This window comes from Mobula hypostoma, chromosome 13 (genome assembly GCF_963921235.1).
Source record: "Mobula hypostoma chromosome 13, sMobHyp1.1, whole genome shotgun sequence".
Taxonomy (NCBI): Eukaryota; Metazoa; Chordata; class Chondrichthyes; order Myliobatiformes; family Myliobatidae; genus Mobula; species Mobula hypostoma.
In genome coordinates this window covers 4,378,999-4,397,864 of record NC_086109.1, presented here as the reverse complement: position 1 = coordinate 4,397,864, position 18,866 = coordinate 4,378,999, and the positions used below count along the sequence as shown (strand labels likewise).

General features: G+C 44.6%; 1 protein-coding gene across 1 annotated transcript in view; it reads right to left on the bottom strand.

The window, feature by feature from the left end:
• Positions 1-12,058: 12,058 nt before the first annotated feature.
• LOC134355370 (sushi, von Willebrand factor type A, EGF and pentraxin domain-containing protein 1-like) overlaps positions 12,059-18,866 on the bottom strand; it is a 70,678-nt gene continuing 63,870 nt past the window's right edge. Inside the window, exons 11-12 of the mRNA XM_063065150.1 lie at positions 15,400-15,570; positions 12,059-12,386 (exon numbers count right to left, since the gene is read on the bottom strand). Coding sequence (XP_062921220.1) covers positions 12,199-12,386; positions 15,400-15,570 — 359 coding nt within the window. The 3' untranslated portion in view covers positions 12,059-12,198. The remainder of the gene's footprint in view (positions 12,387-15,399; positions 15,571-18,866) is intronic.

The following is an 18,866-nucleotide window of genomic DNA, read 5'->3' as shown; positions in this document are numbered from 1 at the left end:
GATAAAAAGATTGAAAAACAAAGGCGTTTGGATAGGTACGTGGATGTAAGGAAGATGGAGGGATATGGACATGGTGTAGGTAGGAGGGATTAGTGTTCGGGTGTTTTTGTTTTGCTTTTCAGCTGGTTCGGCACAACATTGTGGGCCGAAGGGCCTGTTCTGTGCTGTACTGTTCTATGTTCTATGCACATAGAAACATTTAGTACTGTGCCAAAGTCTTAGGCACATTGTAAAAAAATTCTGCAACGTGAAGATGCTTTCAAAAATAATAAAATGAAAAATTTTTAACAAATAAAAAAAATTACAATAAAGAGCAGCAAACAATAAAAAACTAAATCAAATCAATATTTGATGTGACCAACCTTTGCCTTTAGAACTGCATCAATCCCCTTAGTACACTGTCGTGCAGTTTTATAAGAACATTGGCTGGTGGGTTGTTCCAAGCATCTTGGAAACTTGTCACAGTTCTTCTGCAGACTTTGGAAGTCTCACTTGCTTCTGTTTCTCCAGGTAATGCCAGACAGCCTCGATGATGTCAAGATCAGGGTTTTGTGCCATTTGATCAAAGACCATATAATACAAGGTTTCACAACCTGTGGTCCATGGCATTAAAAAAAAGGTTGGGAAGCTTGATATAAAAAATCTAGGGTAACTAAAAGAGTTTTGAACAGTGAAATGTGCAGTTTACATTAACAACTAACACACCCAGTGATGACTGGGAACAACCCGCAAGTGTTGCCGTACATTCCAGTGCTACACAGCATGCCCTCAGTGCTCAGCAAAACTGCAGAACATACCAAGCAACAAAACAACAACAGTAAAACAAGCCTTGTGCCTCCTTCCCACCCACCTGTACAAAATCCAATAACCCCAGTCTTGTTGTCCTCTTTGGCCCCTGCCCCCCAGCGGACTTGTGGATTTGCAGACATTACGCCTTCCACTTCCACAGCGGACTCGCAGAGATTTGCAGACGTGGGGCTGTGGCCGTCAGGCCTCCATTTCTGAACTTCTGATCGACCTTCACTGTTGACCCAGCATTCACCGATGATGGAGAATTAAGACTCTGGGTGATGATGCAAAATCTAGGCCTGGAGCTCTGGACTCGCCAACAACGACAAGGGACACGAGGCCTCGAACTCCACTCTCATGATTTGCGTACCTTGGGGATCACGACCCTCCTTTCTCCTGGCCACACGGGACACTAATCCCAGAACACGCTGATGACTCCAGCAGTTGCCTGTCCTGGTCTGTGGGTTCAACACCAGACCATTTTGAATACAGAGGCTTAGAATCTAGCCTGTTCTATAATTCTCCTACATTTCTGTCACTAAACACTAACCTGCTCTCTAACTCCCCTCACCCCTCAAACCAGCTATGAACCTAAAAAAAATCAACTAAATCTGAGTTGTGACCTGAATGGAGACTGCAGTTCAACACCTTATTGAAGATGCTATTGGGTTAGGATTTGCCGCAGTCACTTACCCCTGACAGATGTCTGGATGTGAGAGGGATGTGAAGATGGGACAGGATAGTGAATCCTGAGGGAAAATAGCTGGCACGATCTTGTTACTTCTGCTCATCTTGTTGGTCCCCGCAGGTCCTAAAATCTGTTGATCTCTGCCTTGTAAACAGATATTGACTGAGCCTCTCTGTGGGGAGAGGTTTGCAATGGTTCAAAGCCCTCCAAGAGAAGAAATTTCTGCTCATCTTGGTCTTGAATGGCCGACCCCTTGAGGATGTGATCCCAGGTTTGAGACTGCCCGGCCTGGGGAAATATCCTGATACCGGGGAGCTGGAAAATATTCCGTAAAATTCATTTGAAAATGCTTGGAAAAAAATAATAATTTTAGGTTAAAAAATTCCTTAATGCTGGGGAAAAGCATGGGTTGCTCATTGTTACGATGGAAATATTAGCTCATTGGGAGATTTAAAAAAATATCCAAAATATGACACAAATTTAAGTTCATTGTTAAAAATATTACAAGCCTAATTAAGTGGTTGACTGTTTTAAACTTAATGATAATTTACTTAATAACTTCTGTGGGCAGCACTATTCCACCTAATCTGTGCTTCTGCGCAGAAACTGAAATGCTCCCGCGCACATAGCCTTCGTTGCCGTGCAGATGGAATTTTCTTTTATGTGGACATTTAAAATGCCACGCAATTTTTCGGCCATGTAAAAATTTCCTGCTCAGAGCAACAGTTGGTCTGTGCAGTTGGTTAAAAAAAAACTTAGAGCGAATGTTAATGGGCAGCTGGGTTGGAATGGACTATATGGGCTGAAGGGACTCTTTCTGTGCTGTTTGAGTCTGTGCATCTGTGAAGCCCTGGAACACCCCTACCCCAGATGGCCACATGAGATCGTTCTCCATACAGTCCTTTAGCGGTTAGATAATATTGTCTGTCTGTGCCAAAGTTTCCCATCCAGCAGACAGGTCATTTGATTTCAGAGCACGGACTCATACTAACCCCATAAAGAGCTGAGGAGATGAGATTAAATGTTACTTGTCTTTCTATCTATCTATTTAGTTAGAGATACAGCGTGGTAACCATATGACCATAAGACACAGGAGCAGAATTAGGCCATTTGGCCCATCGAGTCTGCTCCACCATTTCATCATGGCTGATCCATTATTCCTCCCAGCCCCAATCTCCTGCCTTCTCCCTGTATCCCTTCATGTTTTGACTAATCAAGGATCTATCTACTTGTGCCTTAAATATACATAAAGATTTGGCCACAACAGCTGCTTGTGGCAATGAATTCCACAGATTCACCACTCTCTGGCTAAAGAAATTCCTCTGTTTTAAATGGACGCCCTTCTATACTGACGCTGTGTCCTCTGGTCCTAGACTCTCCTGCCATAGGAAATATCCTCTCCACATCCACTCTATCAAGGCCTTTCACCATTCGATGTTTCAAATAGGTCACCCCTCCTTCTTCTGAATGGTAACAGGTCCTTCCAGCCCAACGAACCCATGGTGCCCAATTACACCCGTGTAACCAATTAACCTACTAACCCGTACATCTCCGAACTGTGGGAGGAAACCCAGAGCACCCAGAGGTCACATGGTCACGTGGAGAACATACAAGCTCCTTACAGACAGCAGTGGGAATTGAACCCGGGTCACTGGCACTGTAATAGTGTTACGCTAACCACTACGCTACCGTACCACCTCAAAAATATGTTTCGATTTCGAGAGCAAGTGAAGGTCCAATGGACCAAAGAGCTGAAAAAAAAGAGGATTTGTCATCAGTCTGATGGGACCAGAAATTCATGTCCTGAACCTCCTGGCCATGTTCTGCAGTTCAGACCACACTGTGGGGCACAATAACAGACATAATGTTTCAGGTTGAATACTAGGGAAGGAAGCAAAAGAATTTTGTTAATCTACAGGCTGGGGGGTGGCTGGAGGGGATTATCTCTGACGGGGTAAAACTGGGGTGACCATCATTGTTGGACAAAACTCATTTCAATTCAATTCAAGTTTAATAATCATTCAACCATACATGAATACTCATGAATACAGCCAAGCGAGACAGCATTACTCCAGGACCAAGGTACAAAACACAATACCAGCAGTCACACACAGCACAAAGCACACATAGCATGTACAACAGGGATCCCCAACCTTTTTTGCACTGCGGACCGGTTGAATATTAACAATATTCTTGCGGACTGGCCGACCCGGGTGGGTGAGGGGGGGTAGGGTTGCCAACGGACAAGAGTAGCAGTCAAATATGTTGTGTTTACACCGTAAAGACTACAATGACCATGAAGCCTTGCGCGGGCACCAGTACGCATGCGCGTCGTCACCTGCCGATTTTCTTTCCCCTGCAAATCTTTTTTGGCGATTCTGTTCGGGTGGCGGGGGGGTATTAATCACGACCGGAATATAGGTGATAAGTGGCTAATACGCTCAATTTCATTTCTAAAAGCGTTTATCTAATGAATTTAATATTAAACACACAGCACATATTTTCCTGGCATGAATATAGTGATAAGTCAATTATCAGGGGAGCTTGAAGTAAGTGTTGAACGAGCTTCCAGTAGAAGTGGCAGAAGCAGGTTCGATATTATCATTTAAAGAAAAATTGTACAGGTTTATGGACAGGAAAGGAATGGAGGGTTATGGGCTGAGTGCAGGTCGGCGGGACTAGGTGAGAGTAGCGTTCAGCACAGACTAGAAGGGCCGAGATGGCCTGTTTCCGTGCTATACTTGTATATAAACCAATATCATCATAACATTTTAAGTAACGTTTGGATATTAAACACACAGTGCATATTTTCCCCATATGAACATATAAAATCAGTGCAACACACCAATATTGCTGAATCAGTGGGAGCCCTGGGCTTGTTTCCCGGCAACAAGACGGTCCTATCGAGGGGTGATGGGAGACAGCAATACTCAAAGGGGGTTCCTTATGTCCAGTCTATTCCGCAATTTAGTTTTCGTTGCATTCATTGCAGAAAACTCCGCTTCTCAGAAAAATGTTGGAAATGGAAGCAACGTTTTCAGTGCTTTTGTGGCTATCTCAGGATATTTAGCCTTGACTTTGATCCGGAATGCCGACAGAGATGTTATGTCAAACATACTTCTCAGCCTGCCATCATTTGCAAGCTCGAGGAGTTGATCTCTTTCCCGAGCTGACATGGATGACGCGTGGGTAATGACCTCGCATGCGTAATGGCTCAACAGTGGCCGTGACCGGGAATGAGGAAAGGTCCAGCTGACTCCTATCGGCAAATCATATCGTTTCCTCGCGGCCCGGTAGCACATGCTTTGCGGCCTGGTACTGGTCCGCGGCCCGGTGGTTGGAGACCGCTGATGTACAAGATAGCAAGCACATAAAGATATCAGTAAGATACAGCCACGCAATAAAAAGTCCTGAGCTGAGCCGCAGAATGCTGCAGTAGTCTGCAGTCCACCACAGTCCAGCGAGGGGATTGGCAAAGTGAGTTAAAGATCCTCATCAGGACTGATAGCCAACAGCACGTAGAAGTTGCAAAACAGAGAGCAGGAGGGGAGGCAGACCCAGCAGATTTATCTGGGGATGTCCTTCACTCCCAGAGGACAAAGAAAAGTACAGAAAAAAAAACATCTGAAATGAGCCAACATCACAGTTAGACGACTGATATGGACAGAGATTACGTCACCTGAAGTTGTAGATTTTGAGTTCCAATATTTTTCCCCCAGATATACTTTATACTTTATTGTCACCAAACAATTGATACTATGATGTACAATCATCACAGTGATATTTGATTCTGTACTTCCCGCTCCCTGGATTACAAATCGATAGTAAATATTAAAAATTTAAATTATAAATCATAAATAGAAAATAGAAAAGGGAAAGTAAGGTAGTGCAAAAAAAACTGAGATGCAGGTCCGGATATTTGGAGGGTATGGCCCAGATCCGGGTCAGGATCCGTTCAGCAGTCTTATCCAATTGTAAAGAAGCTGTTCCCAAGTCTGGCCGTACGAGTCTTCAAGCTCCTGAGCCTTCTCCCAGAGGGAAGAGGGACGAAGAGTGTGTTGGCTGGGTGGGTCGTGTCCTTGATTATCCTGGCAGCACTGCTCCGACAGCGTGCGGTGTAAAGTGAGTCCAAGGACGGAAGATTGGTTTGTGTGATGTGCTGTGCTGTGTTCACGATCTTCTGCAGCTTCTTCCGGTCTTGGACAGGACAACTTCCACACCAGGTTGTGATGCACCCTAGAAGAATGCTTTCTACGGTGCATCTATAAAAATACGTGAGGGTTTTAGGGGTCAGGCCAAATTTCTTTAGCTTTCTCAGGAAGTAAAGGCGCTGGTGGGCCTTCTTGGCAGTGGACTCTGCTTGGTTGGACCAAGTCAGGTATCTACTTTCTCTGATCTCAGAAACTTGACCCCAGTGACTCCTTACCCACTGCAGGAAAGCTGCCTTGTCAGTCATCGCAGAATGCTGCAACTCCAACAAAGAGGGTTTTTAACGTCTGTGCTAGAAGGATTGACCAGGATACTGACTGGATTTGGGGCCTAGGTGCAAGGAGAGATTGTGTGGATGAGGACTTTACTCCCTGGAATGGATGAGATTGATGACAGACAGGGTGGAGGCACGTAGTCTTTTTCTCGGGGAGGGGGTGCTGAAGATCAGAATCACAATCAGCAGCAGAGTCGGGTTTAATATCAGCGTCATATGTTGTGAAATTTGATGTCTTTGCAATAGCAGTACATTGCAACACATGAGGTGTATGAGGTGTCAGGGAGGGGTAACACCTCTGGTGGGGGAACATGTCGTGTCCTTTTCAAGACGATTAGTCCGCCTTTGGTCCCCATCTGGCACTCAGCTCTCACCTGTGGCTCCCCGTAGCTGTTTGCATGCGACAGCGGCCACACCCCGGGCAACGGCTTCAACAAGCTGGCTAAACCGGGTGAGGGTAGCCGACGGGTCTCAAACCCTCAGTGAGATAGGGAGTTGTCTATCCCAGCATGTGAAGACAGACTCCGGCGGATTGAGCGGACGAGACCAATGGAAGGTCCAATGGTCACGAAGGCGGTCTCTGCAAGCGTCGTGGAACGTGTAGATCAGGACAAGACACAGAAGACGTCCTGGTCATCCACTGCGCCTAGTCCCATCTCCAGTCGCCTTGACTCTGTCTTGCCACTGGATCCAGATGGGAATTGGGAAGAGAGAGTGAGGCTGACACTGTGCAACTCTCCCTCACTTAAATCCAAATCTGTGGCATTCTCTGCCACAGGAAACAGTTGAGGCCAGTTCATTGGCTATATTTAAGAGGGAGTTAGATATGGCCCTTGTGGCTAGGGGGATCAGAGGATATGGAGGGAAGGCTGGGGCGGGGTTCTGAGTTGGATGATCAGCCATGATCATAATAAATGGCGGTGCAGGCTCGAAGGGCCGAATGGCCTACTCCTGCATCTATTTTCTATGTTTTCTATGTTTTTTCTATGTAATCACGCACTAGTCTCAACACCACGGACGAGAAAAAACATTACAATACATAATAATAATAAAAACAGTGTATTACAGTGTATTACACACACATATATATATAAAATTGTTAAATTATAAATAAGTTGTTAAATTGTTAAATAAGTAGTGCAAAAATGAAAATAAAAACGGTAGTGAGGTTGTTCCCGGGGTCAATATCCATTCAGAAATCGAATGCCAGTGGGAAAGACACTGTTCCTGAGACACTGAGTGTGTGCCTTCAGGCTTCTGTACCTCCTCCCTGATGGTAGCAATGAGAAGAGGACATGTCCTGGGTGATGGGGGTCCTTAATGACGGATGCCGCCTTTTTGAGCCATCATCCTCTGAAGTGATCCTGGATGCTGGGGAGACTAGAACGCATGATGGAGCTGACCGAGTTTACAACTTTCTGCAGCATAGTTCGATCCTGTGCAATGCCCCCCACCCCCACATACCAGATGGTGATACAGCCAGTTAGAATGCTCTCCACAGTTCACCTGTAGAAATTTGCGAGCATCTTTGGTGATACACCAAATCTTCTCAGACTCTGAATGAAATATAGCTGCTCCTGTGCCTTCTTTGTAGCTACAGCGATATGTTTGGCCCATATTGACACAGGAACTTGGAATTGCTCCCACGCTCCAGTTCTGATCCCTCTCTGAGGGCAGGTGTGTGTTCCCTCGTTCTCACTCTTTCTGAAGTCCACAATCTGTTCTTTGGTCTTATTGATGTTGAGTGTAAGGTTGTTGCTGCAATACTATTCAACCAGCTGACATATCGCCTCATTATCGGAAATATGTTGAGGCTTTGGAGAGGGTGCAGACGAGGTTGAGGCTTTGGAGAGGGTACAGAAGAGGTTGAGGCTTTGGAGAGGGTGCAGAAGAGGTTGAGGCTTTGGAGAGGGTGCAGACGAGGTTGAGGCTTTGGAGAGGGTGCAGACGAGGTTGAGGCTTTGGAGACGGTGCAGACGAGGTTGAGGCTTTGGAGACGGTGCAGAAGAGGTTGAGGATTTGGAGACGGTGCAGAAGAGGTTGAGGGTTTGGAAACGGTGCAGAAGAGGTTGAGGCTTTGGAGAGGGTGCAGAAGAGGTTGAGGCTTTGGAGAGGGTGCAGAAGAGGTTGAGGTTTTGGAGAGGGTGCAGACGAGGTTGAGGCTTTGGAGCGGGTGCAGACGAGGTTGAGGCTTTGGAAACTGGTTTACCAGGATGCTAACTGGCTTGGAGGGCATGTGCCTTCATGAGAGGCTGGATAAACCTTGGTTGTTTTCTCTGGAGCAGCGGAGACTGAAGGGAGATCTGATAGAGGTTTATAGGATTTTGAGAGGCATAGATTGAGTGCACAGAGAGTATCTGTTTCCCAGGGTTGAAATGTCTAATACCAGAAGGCATGCATTGAAGGTGAAAGAGGGTAGATTCAAGGGGGAGGTGAGGGGTAATTGTTTTTTTTACTGAGAGAATGGTGGCTGCCTGGAATGCACTACCTGGTATAGTGCTAGAGGCATATACATTAGAGACTTTTAAGAGATGTATAGAAAGGCACATGAAGATGGGAGGATGTGGACATTGTGTAGGCAGGTGGGATTAGTGTTTTGGATGTTTTTGATTTGCTTTTTATCTGGTTCAGTACAACTTTGTGGGCCAAATGGCCTGTTCCTGTGCTGTACCGTTCTATGTTCTATCTCGCTCCCGCATACTCTCTCGTCACCATTTAAAACTCATCTAGATAAGCACAAGGATAAGAGAAGTTTAGAGGACATCTTCAAAAGGAGGTGTCTGTAAAAGGTGGCACCCATCATTAAGAACCCATCACCCAGAACATACCCTCTTCTTTTCTCATTGCTACCATCAAGCAGGACGTACAAGAATCTGAAGACACATACTCAATGATTCAGGAACAGCTTCTTCCCCTCTGCCACTAGATCTCTGAATGGACATTGAGCCCATGAACACGACCTCACTATTTTTATTTTTTTTAACATCTTTTTGCACTATTTATTTAAAGTACTGAGCAAATGTCTTGGGGTGCCTAAGACATTTGCACAGTACTGTACTTGTCAGCGTGGACGGCGAGTGAGTTTGTAAATCTGGCAGGAGCAAAGAATGTTGGGAATGGGGAGCGTGGAGCGCCGCAGGAGGGGTGTGGGACAGGTGGCACAGAAGGAGTGCCAGGGGCAGAGTGTGGCGTAGGTACAGACGCACCCAGCCCTGAGACAGCAGACAAAGCAATTTGATTACAAACAATTGGTTTACTGATCATTACAGAATGTCTCTCCTGCGCTTCCCGCTCCCTCCCCTCTCCCTTCCCCTTTTCCCAGCCGTGATTCCCCTCTCCCTGTCCCCTTCCCACTCTCAGTCCACAATAGAGACCCGTATCAGAATCAGGTTGATCATCACTCACAGAGGCCATGACTTTGTTTTCGCAGCAGCAGTACAGTGCAATACATAAAATTAGTACAGTACTGTGCAAAAGTCTTAGGCACCCTAGCTATATATACGTGCCTAAGACTTGCACAGTACAACACACACACACACATGTGGGAGGTAATCTCTGGATTGCTGCCTGTGCCACGCGCCAGTGAGGGTAAGAATAGGATGATTTGACAGACGAATGCACGGCTGGGGAAATGGTACAGGGGGCAGGGGTTCAGATTTATGGATCATTGGGATCTGTTCTGGGGAAGGGATGACCTTTACAAAAGGGATGGGTTACACCTGAGCCAGAGGGTATTCAACATCTTTGTGGGCAGGTTGGCTCGAGTTGTTCGGGTGGGTGGTGGTGGTGTAGGAACTGGAGTGATAGAGCTGAAAATGAGATAGTTGATTTACAAACAGAGGCAAGGAGAGGCTGACAGGCCAAAATTACAGTCAGCAGGATAATTTGCAATGTAAAAAGCAGACAAAATCAAAAAGGGTGAATACAGGACTCAACGTGTTATATTTGAATGCATACGGTATATGGAATAAAGTAGGTGAACTTGTAGCTGCGCATTAATGATGTTGTGGGCATCACTGAATCAGGGCAAAAAGAATATCATTGCTAGGAGCTTAATGTCCAAGGATATGCAATGCATTGAAAGGACAGGCAGGAAGGTAGAGGGAGCGGAGTGCTCCATTGGTAAAATATGAAATCAGATCATTAGAGAGAGTTGACATAGGGTTGGAAAGTGCTGCATCATTGTGGATAGACTTAAGGAACTGCAAGGATAAAATGACTCTGATGGGAGTTTATACAGACCCCCAAATAATAGTAAGGATGTGATCGACAAATTACAATGGGAGATAGAAAATGCATTCCAAAAGGGAAGATTTACAACAGTCATGGGGGACTTCAATATGCAGGTAGATTGTGTAAATCAGGTTCGTGCTGGATTCCAAGAGGAGGAATTTCTACAGTGCCTATGAGATGACTTTTTCGAGCAGCTCGTGGTTGAGCTCACTGGAGGTTCAATTATTCTGGACTGGGTATTGTGCAATGATGCAGAATTGCTGAGAGAGCTTAAAAGAACCTGTAGGGAAATGTGATCATAATATGACTGAATTCATTTTGAATTTTGAGAAGCAGATGATAAAGTCAAATGTATTAGTATTACAGAGCAGTAAAGGGAATTACAGAAGTGTGTGAGAGGAGCTGGCCAGAATTTATTGGAAGGGAACACTGGCAGGGATGATGGCAGAGAAGCAATGGCTGGAATTTCTGGAAGCAATTTGGAAGGCACGAGATCTATACATCCCAAAGAGGAAGAATTATTCTAAAGACGAGATGATATAATCAGGGCTAATAAGAGAAATCACAACTAACATAAAAACCAAAGGGAGGGCATATAATACAGCAAAAAGTTAGAGAATTGGGAAGCTTTCAAATACCATCAGAAGGCAACTAAAAAAGTTATTACGCAAAGACGAGGAATTCTGCAGATGCTGGAAATTGAAGCAACACATATCAAAGTTGCTGGTGAATGCAGCAGGCTAGGCAGCATCTCTAGGAAGAGGTACAGTCGACGTTTCGGGCCGAGACCCTTCGTCAGGACTAACTGAAGGAAGAGCTAGTAAGAGATTTGAAAGTGGGAGGGGGAGGGGGAGATCCAAAACGATAGGAGAAGACAGGAGGGGGAGGGATGGAGCCGAGAGCTGGACAGGTGATTGGCAAAAGGGATATGAGAGGATCATGGGACAGGAGGCCCAGGGAGAAGGAAAATGGGGAGGGGGGGGAAAACCCAGAGGATGGGCAAGGGGTATAGTCAAAGGGACAGAGGGAGAAAAAGGAGAGAGAGAGAAAGAATGTGTGTATATAAATAAATAAAGGATGGGGTACGAGGAGGAGGTGGGGCATTAGTGGAAGTTAGAGAAGTCAGTGCTCATGCCATCAGGTTGGAGGCTACCCAGATGGAATATAAGGGGTTGTTCCTCCAACCTGAGTGTGGTTTCATCTTTACAGTAGAGGAGGCCGTGAATAGACATATCAGAATGGGAATGGGATGTGGAATTAAAATGTGTGGCCACTGGGAGATCCTGCTTTCTCTGGCGGACAGAGCGTAGGTGTTCAGCAAAACGATTTCCCAGTCTGCGTCGGGTCTCGCCAATATATAGAAGGCCACATCGGGAGCACCGGACGCAGTATATCACCCCAGTCGACTCACAGGTGAAGTGTCGCCTCACCTGGACGGACTGTCTGGGGCCCTGAATGGTGGTGAGGGAGGAAGTGTAAGGGCATGTGTAGCACTTGTTCCACTTACAAGGATAAGTGCCAGGAGGGAGATCAGTGGGGAGGGATGGTGGGTGGGAAACGAATGGACAAGGGAGTCGCGTAGGGACTTTGGTAGAAGAAATGAAAGAGTTGTCTATTTGCTAACTGGAGAGAAAATACAAAAAGCTGAAGTGCAAAGGGACTTTGTAGTCCTTGTGTAGGATGCTGCTGCAAAGCAACAAATTTTACAATGTATGCCAGTGATCGTAAACCTGATGCTGATGGGCAGATGGGACTAGCTCTTTGGGCAATGGTCAGCATTGATGTGTTGGGTTGAAAGGCCTGTGCTTTATGACTCTTTTGCTCATTGCTGTCATCCTGGTAATGACCAATAAAATCAAAGTAGACCCTTTTTGCCGAACTTTATTTCAGAAGAAAAAAATGTATGCCCTCAGTAATGTCAATAGAATCAACTTGTGGCATTGTCAGTAAAATACATTTGCATTAACAACTGAACAGAACTTCAAAACGTTTTGGGGATGCTTGTTCAGTTAAGAAGTATTTCAAGATTTCGAACAATAGCTTGGTACTTTAAAAGGATTCTTTCTTCCCTTTGAAGAAGTTGATGCTCCATTCGGATAATCTCTCTTTTCTCTTTAATTATTTCGTGGCTCCACTCAATTATGGTGTTTATATTACCACGGGTTGATGTTGAAATGGTCCGTTTAGGATCGTCTGGAGTAGAAAATAGAAATTATGTTTTGAGATCTTTGCTCTCTCACCTGAGGGGAATGTCATGGAACTGAAGTCAGGGCATGCTGTCTGATGAACTGTCAGCAGACGGTGTGAAGGGATTATGAGTGTGTTTCCACAAAAGCTACAATATAATACCTTGGTATCGCAAGACCTAGCCTGTGAGTGCCTGTGTTTCCAACAATGGCACAACATCATGGGGTGAAAGACCTGTACTGTGACGTAAATTTCCATCTCCTTGGTCCTACCTTACACCATTGAAATTCACCTTCTTCTTGCTGAAGTCCAGAACTAATGTTACCTATCTCCAGAAGACATAAAAGTAGAACTAGGCCATTTGGCCCATTGAGTCTGCTCCACCATTCCACCACGGCTGATTTATTTACCCGCTCAACTCCATTCTCCTGACTTCTCCCCGTAACTTTGATATACTTACTAACCAAGAACATACCAACCTCCACTTTAAATATACGCAATGATTTGGCCTCCACAGCCGTCTGTGGCAATGAATTCCATAGGTTCACCACTCTTTGGCTAAAGAAATTGCTCCTCCTCTCTGTTCTAAAGGGGAGCTCTTGTATTCGAACATAGAACATAGAACAGTACAGAACAGGAACAAACCAGTCAGCCCACAATGCTGAATCTGCAAAAAAGCAAATCGAACCTACCCCCTCTTATCTTCAGTGCATGTCCTCTGGCATTAGACATTTCAACCTTGGGAAACGGATACTCTCTGTCCACTCTTTCGACGTCTCTCATAATCTTGTAAACTTTTCTCAGATCTCCCCTCAGCCTCTGGTGCTCCAGAGAAAACAACCTGCTTACCGAGACTCTTGTGATAACACATGCCCTCTGAACCAGGCAGCCCCACCAAGGGAGGAACTACGTCTGAACTGTTTCTGAGAGGGTCATAGATTATCCCAGGAATGAAAGAGTTAACATATGAGGAGTGTTTGATGACACTGAGTCTTTAGTCACTGGAGTTTAGAAGGATGGGGAAATCTTATAGAAACCTATTAATGTTGAAACGCCCAGAATGGATGTCATGAGGAAGTTTCCTATAGGGAGAGTCTAGGATCAGAATAGAGTAACTAGTGGAGATTCACTACGGGGAAGTGAGGGGTAAGTTTTTTACTCAGAGAGAGGTGGATGCCTGGAATGTGCTGCCTGGTGTGGTGGTAGAGCCAAATGCATTAGGGGCTTTAAGAGATATTTGGATAGGTACACGAATGTCAGGAAGATGGAGGGATATGGACTTGGAGTAGGTCAGAAGGATTAGTGTTTGGGTGTTTATGATTTATTTTTTACCTGTTTCAGCAAATCACTGCCAGCCGAAGGGCCTGTTCCTGTGCTGTACTGTCCCACGTTCTATATTCTATGTTCATACGGTTTCACAAAACCCGTGTGCAAGTGCCTTTTACAACTACCTCCCACCTAAGCCCCCTAATTTAAAACTTTTGGGTGATTTGTATGTTTTGTGTGGGGGGAGGAGGTGTTTGATGTTTTTCTTTGAATGACTTCCATGGTTTTTCTTTGTTTTGTGGCTATCTAGAGAAGACAAGTCTCAGAGGTGTGTACTGCATACATACTTCAATAATAAATTAACCTTTAAACCTTTGCATGGAGGCAATTCCAGTCCGTTCTGGGATAGTTAAAATTTCCCCACTTCCACAACCCTATTATTTTTACACTTTTCTGCATTCGATCCAAATAATCCTTTGAAATTCCCACTGACTATTTGAGGATCAAAGATTAACTTTATTCGCTGTATACACTTACATGTACTAGGAATTTGCAGTGGTGTGTTCGTCAGAGCATGGCATGTAACGAAAAAACAACATTAAACAATGGCAAAGAATAAAGAATTATATAGAAATAAGTTAGAGGTTAAAGTATGGATATGGAAAATAACGTGCATGGCGGGGGCACTTTACGGAACAGGTGACCTGGGTTCAATGCCTGCCGCTGCCTGTAAGGAGTTTGTACGTTCTCCCTGTGGATGAGTGGGTTTCCTCCGGGTGCTCTGGTGTCCTCCCACAGTCCAAAGATGTACTGGATAGTAGATTAATTGGTCATTGTAAATTGCCCCTCAGTTTAAATTTCACTCAGTTGTGTGTGTGTGTGCTGCCCAAATAAATCACCCAGAGTTGACTCCAGTGTTCAGTTGACTGCAGTTTGGCTTGCTGATGAATTGTGAACTTCCTACTTTTATTAACTTAAAAAAATGGTGCAGAACAGGCTCTTTCGGACCTTTGAGCTGCGCCCCCCAGCAATCCCCTGATTTAACCCCACCCTGATTGCAGGAGAATTTACAATGATCAATTCACCTACCAACCAGTATGTCTTTAGGCTGTGGGAGGAAACCAGAGCACCCGGAGGAAACCCATATTGTCATGGAGAGAACATACAAACCCCTTACAGACTGCAGTGGGAATTGCTAAACACTACACTACCATTCTTCATACACCAAAAGAGCAGAACATTCTCTGACGCACATATAAAAGACAATAAGCATAAAGAACACTGAAAACACTAAATATAAATGTATTTACAGTGTTTTTGTTTCCTTTTTGAGTTCTTTATGCTTATTGAGTTGTTTCTATGCTGCATCAGAAATAGAATACAGTTAACCGAGTGTCCCTCCCACACTTCCTGTCCTGACCCTGCCTATACTCACATCTCCTCACCAACTCTGATCAGCTCAACTCAACCCAGCATAGCCCCATCGCAGCCCAGCCTGACCCAGTCTCAGTTCACCCAAACCCCAACAAAGCCAATTCCCAACCCAACCCTACCCAATCCCAGTTTATCCAAATCCCAACAAAATCCAATCCCAGTCCATCCTAGCCCAACTCATTCCCAGTCCTTTCCAGCCCAGCCCAGCCCAGCCTTGCAGGTGCCTCTGGACAGTGCAACCTCAACGGGACCTGACAATTGCAGCTCTCGAGAGTATTTACGTTTCATTCTGTCTTCAGACTTAGTCGCGGCTCCTTACCTTTCTTGCAGGTAGGCGGGGGAGGGTCAAAGGTGTCTCTTTCTACACACACACTCTCAGTGCTCTCCCTCGGTATAAATCCACGTTGACAGGTGAAGGTAACACGATCTTCATAGTTGTAGGTGATTCGATTCGGTTGAACGATTAAATTCGTGGGTCGTCTACATTGCACTGCAGAAGATGAATAACTTGAATTGTTTAATTTTCACTCCCGGCCATTTCTGATTCCAAGCCAGAATGCTCGAAACCTCAGTGATTAAAACAGTTCTGAACTGTCTTACCGCTTATTTCTCACCAACGATTAGTGACAAGCATCACTGCTTTTTGAACATAATCATATGCAACTGATACCATTTAAAAACTGATCACTCTAAGTATGGTGCACGGTCTAATGGCTGTATGTGACTGACACTAGTTAGAAACAGTTCAACAACAGTCTATTGATCCTATTAAGTGGCATATAGTCCAAAATAAATGAAGGGAATCTCAGCTATTTTCTTGATTCGTTTTTAAGAGTTGGCCCAAATAAATGGCTGCCCCATTAACTGATGGCCCAATTAACCCATTGATCCATTGTTTTATATTTTATTTCTTTCTCTCTCTCTCACTCTCTCTTTGAACATATATATTCAAAGTAAAAATTTGTTATCAGAGTACATACATGTCACCACATACAACCCTGAGATTCTTTTACTGCGGGCACACTTAGCAAATTCATAAAAGAGCATGGTCTGGATGGTGAGGAACTTTGATAATCAATGCTGCTTTTCTACGGCAAAATTTCATGTAGATGTGCTCAATGGTTGGGAAGGTTTTACCAGTGATGTACGGGGCTGAATCCACTACCTTCTGTAAGATTTTCCACTCAAGAGCATTGGTGTTCCCATACCGGGCCGTAATGCAGCCAGTCAGCGCACCTTCCACCACACACTATAGAAGCTCGCCAAGGTTTTCGATGACATGCCAAACCTCTGCAGCCACCTGAGGAAGTAGAGGCATTGTTGTGCTTTCTTTGCAATTATATTTATATGCTGGGTCCAGGACAGGTCCTGTGAGATAGTGACACCCAGGAATTTAAAGTTACTGACCCTCTCCGGCTCTGATGATTAATGGCTCATGGACCTTTGGTTTCCCTCTCCTGAACTCTATGAGTGAGAAGCTGTTGATATTACATCACTCAGTCAATTTTCAATTTCCTTCCTGTATGCTGATCCATCATCACCACCATTGATATGGCCCACAACAGTGGTGTCATCGTCAAACTTATAAATAAATAAAATATCTCTCACTCTCTTTCTCTCTCTCTCGCTCTCTATCTCTCACTCTCTATCCCTCTATCTCTCTCTCTCTCTCTCTCTCTGTATCTCTCTCTATCTCTCTCTCTCTCTCTGAATCTCTCTCTCTATTCTCTCTCTCTATCACTCTCTCTCTATCTCTCAGTATCTCACTCTATCTCTCTCTCTCTCTCTCTGAATCTCTCTCTATCTCTCTCTCTATTCTCTCTCTCTATCTCTCTCTCTATCTCTCTCTCTGAATCTCTCTCTCTCTCTATTCTCTCTCTATCTATCTCTCTCTCTATCTCTCTCTATCTCTCTCTCTCTGAATCTCTCTCTATCTCTCTCTCTATTCTCTCTCTCTATCTCTCTCTCTATCTCTCTCTCTGAATCTCTCTCTCTTTCTATTCTCTCTCTATCTATCTCTCTCTCTATCTCTCTCTATCTCTCTCTCTCTGAATCTCTCTCTATCTCTCTCTCTATTCTCTCTCTCTATCTCTCTCTCTATATCTCTCTGAATCTCTCTCTCTCTCTATTCTCTCTCTATCTATCTCTCTCTCTATCTCTCTCTATCTCTCTCTCTGAATCTCTCTCTCTCTCTCTATTCTCTCTCTCTCTATCACTCTCTCTCTATCTCTCTGTATCTCTCTCTCTCTCTCTCTATCTATCTCTCTCTCTCTCTCTATCTCTCTCTCTCTGAATCTCTCTCTCTCTCTCTCTCTCTCTATTCTCTCTCTCTATATCACTCTCTCTCTATCTCTCTGTATCTCTCTCTCTCTCTCTCTCTCTCTCTCTGTATCTCTCTCTTTATTTTGAAGGACCTGTTCTGGACCCAGCACCGAAGTGCGATTCCAAAGAAAGCCCAGCAGTGCCACCACTTTTTCAGAAGTCTGCGGAGACTCAGCAGATATCTAAAACTTTGACAACCTTCTACTGATGTGTAGTGGAAAGAATATTCACTGGCTGCACCACAGCCTGGTAATGGAAACAGCAGTGCCTTTGACCAGAAAATCCTACAATAGATGGTGGATTCAGCTCAGTCCATCATAGGTAAAGTCATCCCAACCATTGAGCACAGCTACAGGAAATGCTGTCGTAGGATAGTCATGTCCATCATCAGAGATCCCCGCAGGTCATGCTTTCTTCTTGCTGCTGCCATCAGATAGAAGGTACAAGAGCTTCAGGATGGACACCATCAGGTTCAAGAACAGTGACCATCCCTCAACCATCAGGCTCTTAAATAGAAGGAGATAACTACACTCACTTGCCCCATCATTGAAATATTCCTACAACCAATCCTCTCACTTTAAGGACTTTTATCTCGTTATCTCATGTTCTCATTATTCATTGCTATTTATTTATATTTGCATTTGCACAGGTTCTTTTGTCTTCTGCACTCTGGTGGATATTTCACTGATCCTGTTATAGAAACATAGAAACATAGAAAATAGGTGCAGGAGTAGGCCATTCGGCCCTTCGAGCCTGCACCGCCATTTATTATGATCATGGCTGATCATCCAACTCAGAACCCAGCCTTCCCTCCAAACCCCCTGACCCCTGTAGCCACAAGGGCTATATCTAACTCCCTCTTAAACATAGCCAATGAACTGGCCTCAACTGTTTGCTGTGGCAGAGAATTCCACAGATTCACCACTCTCTGTGTGAAGAAGTTTTTCCTAATCTCGGTCCTAAAAGGCTTCCCCTCTATCCTCAAACTGTGACCCCTCGTTCTGGACCTCCCCAACATCGGGAACAATCTTCCCGCATCTAGCCTGTCCAATCCCTTTAGGATCTTATACGTTTCAATCAGATCCCCCCTCAATCTTCTAAATTCCAACGAGTACAAGCCCAGTTCATCCAGTCTTTCATCACATGAAAGACCTGTCATCATTACTATTCTATAGATGTGCTGAGTATGCCCACAAGAAAATGAATCTCAGGCTTGTATGTGGTGACTTATTGTATAGGTACTTTCATAACACTGGACAACACAAATCCTAAATACTTTTGGGTGTGCCTTTTTGATTTTGGGCTACTGATCATGAAAATCACCATGAAATTTCCCTAGCACACATCATTCTTTTGAAATCACCTCTATTTGTTCTTTCAATTCAAAATTCAAGTCAGAATAACTTATGCCAAGATTAAGGAAGGCATTTTTGTTGGTCCTCAAATCAAACAGGTCATCAATGA